This window comes from Rosa rugosa, chromosome 2, assembly GCF_958449725.1.
Source record: "Rosa rugosa chromosome 2, drRosRugo1.1, whole genome shotgun sequence".
NCBI classification, from domain to species: domain Eukaryota; kingdom Viridiplantae; phylum Streptophyta; class Magnoliopsida; order Rosales; family Rosaceae; genus Rosa; species Rosa rugosa.
This window is the reverse complement of record NC_084821.1, coordinates 34941506-34950753: the sequence shown is the minus strand read 5'-3', so window position 1 is coordinate 34950753 and position 9248 is coordinate 34941506. Positions and strand designations below refer to the sequence as shown.

At 36.0% G+C, this 9248-nt stretch overlaps 1 protein-coding gene across 1 annotated transcript; it reads right to left on the bottom strand.

Annotated features, from left to right (window-relative positions):
• Window positions 1-1493: 1493 nt before the first annotated feature.
• On the bottom strand, window positions 1494-5258 carry LOC133728044 (aluminum-activated malate transporter 2-like). The gene is made up of 7 exons (XM_062155463.1): window positions 4916-5258; window positions 3532-3675; window positions 3126-3398; window positions 2918-3028; window positions 2338-2342; window positions 2124-2267; window positions 1494-2034 (listed from the first exon to the last, which is right to left on the bottom strand). The coding sequence occupies exons 1-7, from the start codon at window positions 5214-5216 to the stop codon at window positions 1573-1575; spliced, it is 1440 nt and encodes a 479-aa protein (XP_062011447.1). The 5' UTR covers window positions 5217-5258; the 3' UTR covers window positions 1494-1572.
• Between the last annotated feature and the right edge of the window lie 3990 nt (window positions 5259-9248).

Below are 9248 nucleotides of genomic sequence, written 5' to 3'. Positions count from 1 at the left end.
GGGTTAATGATTTATATTATTTTGTCACTGAGTTGACTTTTAATTTCCAGGTTAGATTGGAGTTTCATGTTGATTTGTTAGGTTAATATTTTATATGATTTTGTCTCCGTATGACTTGTATTGTTTCTTTTAGGAAAAAAATATTGGGTTTTTAAGGAATCTTGGTGTGAGTTATTTTCTTCGAGTTAAAAGGTTTTCCTTGTTATTAGTGTGAGTTGTTTGACTTGCTTATTTATTTTTCTTTTTCATTTATATTGTTTGACTTTAATGTAATCTCCTAAACTAAACTATATGCAGGGATTACTATGACTTCTATTGTTTGATTTTAATATATGTAATCTCCTGAACTAAACTGTATGCAGGGATTACTATGATTTGGATTGTGTGCTTTTTGCTGATCTCCTGAACTAATTTTCTATGCAGGGATCACTAGTTTTATTTAGTTTATTTGTGAGTGCAGTTGTGGTTGAGACTCGTAGTGAGTTGAGAAATGCTTTATTATGTCATTATGGTAATAATTGCTTCCTGTCGAGAGGAAAGAAAAATGATTTCTCAGATTTGTTGTTGAGATTTCAAATGATTTGGTTTGTCACGGTGGTAACATGTGTTTTTCTTGAAAGGATTTGATTTTGAATTAATCATTGAGTTGATTTGTTGTCCTTGAGTCAGAAAGGTGTTTTGTGATTATTTGGGTTTACTCACACGAGCTTGCAAAAGCTTACCAGGTTCGTTGTTTCAACTCAGTGCACTATTCCATGGTGTAGTGGTTATTGTGCAGGTCAGAGTAACGAGTAACTGTCGTTGAAGTTGAGGTTTTGTTGCTGTCATAGCTTGAATGTAGAAGTACTTTTGGTTTTAATCTTCCGCTGTGTGGTGGGTGTGATTACTCATTAAATTGTTATTCAGTTTATTTTGTAAATTCTTTTGTGATGTAATATGTGACTCTAAAGAACGAGTCGGTATTGACATTGTGGGGTCGGTTGGTTTTGTTGCATAGTTTAAATGAAATTTTTTCTAAATGTTCCTTTTGAGCTTGTTAGGTTTTCACGTTTCGGATTCGAATTTCTTTATTCGAAATTCAGGGCGTGACTCTAACATGATGACTTTGGCTTTTGCAGATAAGCTCTTGATGCCACTTGTCTGGATTGTAGAGAGAGAGAGACTGTTTTGGGGTAGTTGATGTGTAATACTGTAATTATAAATCTGTTTCAAATAAGTTCAGTGTCCTTATGGAGAAATATTTTTTGGACCCTAAATTTGTGGAGAAAATTTGAAAGACTTTTGTCCTTATGGGTCAAGGACCCCAACAATTGTTGGTAATTTGCTTATTGTAGCTTGTGTTAATTATTTTTCACCCAAAAAGAAATTAAATTCTTCTAATGCAAGATATAGGCAATTTAATTTATTTAGTTACTATAGATAGATAGAGCTAGAATATGTGAGAGTAATATATAACATTTCTAGCTCTGAGCAATTTGTCTTTTTCTGGTAATGGAAGTCCCTTGACCTAGAACGCAAGACCTATGTACTAACTAGAGTACCTTGTGCACCTAATATTTAAACTTCAATATTTTAAACATTATAAATTTTATAATTAGTAGTGATGCCATTTGAACTTCCATTTTCTGGTAGCCCCTCAGTTGAATTATGATCAATTGTCATAGCAACATGTGATTCTTCAGAAAGCACTGGCTCCTGAAGTAGTTGTGGTTGTTCAGTCTTGAAGTCTGCAGCGGATGCTAGTTCATGAACTGCTTCCGAAATCTTCTCTACACAAGCTACAACATCAATAAGAAGCAACGCCACCGCAGCGGATGGTATTGTTTCTAGCACATTAGCATCTTCCCATATGCCACTTTTGAGTAACGAGTCGAGGCTCTCAGCTGCTGCTAATGAGTATGCAATGTGTTGATCAGCTGATGATGACAGAGTCATTTTCTTGAGTGCTGCAGCTAATTCCTTCAAAGCTTTTCCGCATTCATTGCAAATATTTGTGCATGGTTCTTGAATTTTGCTTCGAATTTCAGCGGGCGCCTGCATTAAAAATGTCATTATCTAGTTAGATTTACAAATTCATAATCCGAGTGGTAGCAATGGTGTAAAGTAGGTTTTGGGTAGTATACTTGAATTTCAGTGTTCAGGTAAGTGTTAAGAGCTTCAATTTTATAGGCACACTGCCGACTTTGGGTTCCAACATTCAAGTACTTCTCCCATGGGTGACAGAACTTGAACCCGCCATGACCTGGTTCCCATCGTGCCAAGTTAGCCTGAAAAATAGAAACAATATATCATTATTAATTACTACTGAACTAGCATCCTAACCAAAAATTATTTGACAAGATCTTGAATTTATAATGTCTCTGCCTTCACCATGAACAAAACCGTACAAAACTCTTTCCGTAGTATCCTTGCTCAGTCTTCTCATTCTTAATGTGAAATATCCGATTGCAACACTCATAACATAAATTTAAATCATTTTCTTGGATAGCCAAGATATTTGTATATAATATAAGTAACAGTTTACATTCATAATACAACGCTAACTATTTGTTAGCTCATTACACGTACAACTTTATCTCACATAATCTGAACTGTTTATTACGTACGTACTATCAGATTTCTCTTCAAACCATATATCCTTTAAGTTTATTTCAACAAATGAAAACTAAATGGACGAAAATGATCGATAGTGGCGAAGGGATAACTGTCTTCAGATTTTCTTAATCTTCTTTTTTTTTTTCTTTTTTTTTTTTGTGGCTTTGCAAGAAGTTATTTCATCCAGAATGAATTTAGAATAGACAGTTTGTATTATGCAATATTATTGGGACATGGCCCCAAAAATGAATAGGTTCATATTGGAAAATAATATAAGTTTCTCTAAGATATAAAAGATATTCCATTTCTCAGTTTCACTTACCGTATTCAAGGCCTTTTGATGTAAGAACACTTTTATATCGCTGAAGCGAAGATTTAGTATCACTTAATGACAACCCATTCTCTGTTATGCCAAAGTATTCAAATCCAAATCCTGTAAATTACGTCAAAGTAGTGCTTAGTTGTAATTATATATATTAGTTGAAGCATCAGGTAGAAAATAACAAAGTGTTGATAGCATATATACGTACCTTCCATAAAATCCCCAAGCTTTTCCATGTTACCAGCAATTAAATTGTGGAGATCAACTCCAATCCACACAGGGCAAATGCAGATACAAACTATAATAGTAGTGCAGCCTCCTATAGCAACCGTTGAGAGCCTCCTGTGTGCCATGTCTAGTACCTGTTCGTCTTTGTAGCCGGATACCGAAACCAAGCAGAAGGTCAGTATGAATATCATCAGCCCATAGTCATGCCTTGCCTTTAACACGGGGAAGAATCTCAGGAAGGTCATAATTGCAGCTGCCAAACATGAAAACAGTTAATCTTATGAACATATCATGCTACTTTATGCGCTTAAACTCTCAATTAATTTGATAAAATAAAAAATAAATAAATAAAAAAACTCTGAATTAATTAGAAGCATGGAACACACCCACAACAAAGACGGAAAATGCCATCAATATGGGCTCCCCGACTTTTCCTCCCCAAAGAGTTGATATGTGATGAACTCCAACAGCTAGAGCACCAGCTAGTAACGTTGCCATCATCCTATTTATACCCCTTTCTAGGGTTCCTCCTGGAAAATGAAAGAAAGCATTAAAAGTGGGGAAACAAGATGCATTATTAGTTACTGAAAGTGTTTTAAAAAAAATTCTAGGCAGTGGCCAACTGCTCCATATAGTCTGGGCGGTGCATAAGTTGGCCGGATTTAAAAAAATGCTCAAAATATTTATCTTTTTTGGTCAAATACTTAAAAATAACTTCTTACATGTAAGTAGTCATTATATTTCAATTAATAATACTACCAACTATAGTTTTTTTTTTTTTTAATTGCACTTATTTCTATGTTTTATGATAAAATAAAATTAAAATAAACATCTGCCTAAACCCCGCCTTAGCTCCTAGGCACTAGGGCTCTCTCCACCGCACCTACTACCTAGCAAGTTTTAGAACATTGGTTATAAATTTTTTTTGGCCATTTTATATATGCCCTTCCACTAAGGGATCTCTTTTTTGGCCATTTTAAGGGATCATTGTAGGACCCACTTTTAGATAGTATTTCGGCATCTTGACCGTTCAGTTTTTAGGTCATAATGTATAGATCATTTCTGTAAATTTTCAGCTAAATTGATGATCGTTAAGGTAACGAACTAGATTAAATTAATGGACGAACCAAATCTGTCCAACTTAAATCATTTGTGTTTATATTTGTAAAACGCAGTTATGAATGCCTTATGATTATCAATTTGGTTGAAAATTTGCATAAATGATCTGCTCATATATACCTAAAAACTACAGTTAAGATGTGAATATGTGATCGAAAAGTGGGTCTAATGAGTAATCCCTTAAAATGGTCAAAAAAAGGAATCCTTAACTAGAAGGATCCTTTGTGTGTGTGTGTGTGTTAAGTAAACATTTACTTTTTTCTTCATTGACAAAAATTGATAAAAAAATTTAGAAGATTGAGTATTGGTAAGTTAATGGGAGTCGAAAGAGTACTGATCCAATTCCTTTTAAGATCAATTATATTGGGGCAATACACAATATTTTGCTCTTTTTTTATTCATTCACATTTTGATTCGAAAACATAACAAAATTTAATATATAATCATCCTAGCTAGACCTTGGTAGTTTATCAATTAAGATATCAATGATCATCATTACATTTCTAACCACTTAAGCACAACCACCTTATTTTGTTGTGACCTCTTAAGGGAGAGGGCATTTAACTATCACAATATACATGGGCTATTAATTTCTATGAACAAATGCGTTTTAATCGTGAAGGAGAGCTTCTAAAAGTACAGAATGCTTACCAACCGAGTACTCAAACACAAGGGCCACGGTCAAGACCGCCCACATTGCATCGACACCAAAGCCATCATAAAGCGGTCGATAGTAATAAAACAGACAAACCAACGTAATAGCCAACCCTACTTTGAACGAATGCACAATCCTTCTCGGATCATCCTCTGCGAGCTTCTTCCCCTCCCTCGCTACCTCCACTACCTTACCCCACGACTTCGCCGACACCGCCTTCAGCCACCGCAGCATACGGCCGCAAGGCCCTTTGCCGCAGCTTCCGTTCTCCAAATCATCAAACTCTGCAGAAGTCATTTCTGACAAGAAAGCAAAGCACTGCAAAGGAGAAGAAGAAGAGCAGATCTAGTTAACTCAAGTAAAGCGGTGCTGTGTGAAAATGCTCAATGTGGGAGTCATAAATATATAGAGCTGAAAGGAAAAGATGCTTATTCAAAAAAAAAAAAAAAATGCAAGACCTAGAAGATGAAAGAGAGACAGATCTTGGTGAATGGAATCTGCCGCACATGCAATCAACACTTTGATTAATGAGGTGGGGGCTGATTCGTACGGAACGTACCAACAGTCAAACTCAGAAAGAGGCTGAGTTATCAAGTTATAACCGCGTTTGGGGGAAACGATGTACTTTGCATAAGGAGCACTCCTTATAGATAAGTACCTACTCGTTTATTAATTATTGCAAGTAAAACTTGATTAGTGCTATTGATTCTGTCATGTGGTTCTACGAATCTGACAGAGAGAAGTTATAAGTTGACTATCGAAGTCGGGCCATTAATACTTGCGGAGAAAGAGGAACCAATGGATCTCTCGAATTAAGGGTATGGGACTGCGAGGTGGTAAACTAATGAAGAAGGCTCCTCTTGTGTTGTACAGAAATGAAAGAGTTTCTCAAGGTCATTGATCCTTGTGCCACCATTGAAGACGATAAATATCTGTTCGAAAAGGTCTCAAGGGAAGAAGTTGAGAATTCTTTAGAAGAGGTGCAACGAAAAAACGAGGTACTTGATGGCCTATATATGTATTCTTCTTCATAACATGGTCGTTGGGATCAACTAAAAATTTAAGGTGTTTGATTTTGTTACTGAATTCTTCGAAACCCTCTAATCTTAATTAATAGGATCAACATAGCTCCGAAAGTGGAAAATCATGTATAACGTTAGTGGTATACTGGTATAAGTTTCTGCAATGTTAACTATACCCTATAAGTTTCTCTCTACACTTTGAATGTTATAATTACAAACCCCACTTGCCTTGAAAATCCTTTGGCAGGAAATGCATGCCGGCGACTTTGTTTTTTTTTTAAATTTTTTTCCTGAGAGTTTCTATTCATACCTCCCATTTTTTAACTATCTCATGGCATCAATCGTCTCTCTCTACAAACATATTGAGTTTTCAAAGGATTTTCTATCTGCATAATTCCATATTTCATGTTCATTAGCACCGGTATATCAAACATCCAATTTCAGAAACAAGCCAAAGCTCATAACTGATCTCATGAAATTGACATAAACATGTTTAAAAAGATTTGCTTTGTTTCATTTGGAATTCTTTAGGTCGATCTCAAAACTATGCTCTGTTTCATACTTTCAGATTGCCCTTTGATAAAATAGGATGATGTTAATGTTCTCTAGGTCACTTCTATAGAAGTAGAGGAGTCAATAACTTGGTACGGGGAGACAAATCACTTGGGATGAAGATCCAGATGGTGTGGAATAGTGGAGGTAGGAACTAAAAAGAAGGGAGGTGTAGAGAGAAAACAATAAGGGTAAAATTGGAAGTATAAGCGTAAAATATGATGTGAGATCCCGGTCCAAATACAGATATGGGAGGTATGAGTAGAAGCTTTTTATTGTTGTTCCTACACATTTTGCCACATGCATCTGATCTAAACTATTCATTCCCACCACAAGTAAACTAAAGAATTCATGCGATTAGTAAATAAATAATACAATATGGACTCCAATTACAAAATCATAGTTTGAAATGTAAGTAAACAACTAACCAGCAATTTTCCAATTAACTAAACCTAATAAAAACCGGAATTCCAAGCATAGAACATCACAGGTTAGAATTGTTTAGTGCAAAAGATATATAGAGTGATAACTAACTACATGATTGGCTTGATGATAAATTTTGATATGATGCTAGATGCCAAACATATTCGGATATTCCTGTAAAATAGAAAGAAAAAAAATATTAGTCTGTATTTATAGATGCAGGGTCTAATATTTTTCTCTTAGATCAATTAGCAGATCAAAAGGAAGGGTAGAAGTTTTTTTTTTATTATTATTTTTTTTTTATCGAATAAGTCATTCATTATATAATTCAGCAAGCAGAATAATAATTACCCACTCTTATGGGCCGTCAGAAAGAGCCATTACTCATAATGCATTCAATATAAGCCAACACCTACTACACCCACCTTTTTGTATGAAGCACAAACCAAAACAAAAAACTAGAGAATCCCGATTGAAGAGAAATAAACGGTATATCAAAACTTATGTTTTCTTTAGAACCTCCTCGCCAAAAAAAAAAAAAAAAACAGCAGTTACACCCTTCGGAAACAAAGGATGAAGGCCCAAAAACAAACTAAATGTTTAAAACCCTAGAGATCACTTGGGCCTAAAACAACTAAACCTAAGAATCTAGTTTGGACCGAACAAGCCAAGTAAAAGCCCATATGGCCCAACTAGGAAAAACCAAGTCTACCTCCCAAGCATGATCGCCCCTGTTGGTGCTGGCTCTGGCCTCACTCACCGCTAGGCCAAGCCTTGGGTCAGTTGAGGAAGCGTCAGCCTCAAGCTCCACAAGACCAGAAATCAAAGCCACAATAAAGAACTTCCCATAGGCACCAGCGATAAACACCAATACCACCACTAAGCCACAACCCATCTAAGTACTGGGCACTGACATTCCAATCCGACTCAAAGCGAGCAAGATCCTCTTTTCTGACATCCCAACCAATGAAATTCATATTAGGCGCCATCCCACACCAATCACCACCAATGAACAACGATCCAAGAGCACAGTTTTTGTCCTCACGCCGCTAGAGACTGACATCCTTCCCCCGGAACACATCTGCAGACCTCCATCGAGAACCAACCACCACAAAAACGCCACCTACCACTGAATCGGAACCTTAGAACCCGACAATAAGTTACCATCGAACCCAATAATGCCAACACCACCATGCGGGGATTTCCCACCACCAATCACAGAAAGTAAGACAGATCCATTACCACCCAGGCAAGCGAGGAAGAGGAGGAGTAGACCAAGGTCTACCATGGTCTTCGTTGACAAATAGCAAAGAAGGTACGAGAGACGGCAAGCGACAAGGGAGACATTCTCAAACCCCAGCAAAACGCTAGGTCAGTTTTCATCATCAAGGTGAGTAAAAGTTAGAATAATGTACCTTAAAAGTGATAAGATGAAGACATTACCAGAAGAAAAGCACAAGATTACAAGGCTGCACAAGAGAACAAAACACTCCAGCACAAGACAATTGGAAGACAACTCGTGCTCTCTCACCCAAGTACAATAGACAAAGCTTGTTGCTACATTGCTGACCAAGAAGACCAAGCACAACCACATATTGAACTGCCATCTGCCATCTGTGTTAACTTTCACATGTGATCTTATTGTATGATAGCAGCTAGGCTTATTCACAATTGTAGTATTTATATGTGCTCTATTCTGTAAACATTCATCCACTTCAATCAAGCAAATTCCATTTCTCTTTATTATACACTTTCTTAGATGCATTATAAAAAAAAAACTCCGTGCACCAAAATTTTCAAACATTCATGGCCTAAAGGGGCATAATGTACCTCAGCCACCAATTGCAACAACAACTTCTTCTCTTTAGCAAATCAACTTAACAAGTAAACTTGTTTTTCCCTGCATCTATCATTTGAGTCTTTTTTGGTGTATCGTTTCTCAAATATTGCTCATTTTCATCACTATTTGTTAGATCATGTGCTATGTGTTTATATTTGTCTTAATCATATTTTTTTTTTTTTATTGTGACATTAGTTTTAGGGGAGTTGGTCCATTCTAGCTCAATTTCTATGTTTAGGAGAAACGACACAAAAAACTTGGAGCTCTGTATTTATGGTTTTAATTTTCAGTTCCAAGATCAGCACTTTCTGAACTAGTTTCATTAGAAAATATGTGAATTTACTTACATGATCGATGTCTCTTATTGTCGTGACCCAAAAAAAGTGTAACCACCATGTGTAATATTGATTTTTAATATATTCTTGCCTTTCCACCAAAAAACAAATTGTAATTGAAAATTGTATTTTATGTTGATCAATCGAACCATGGACA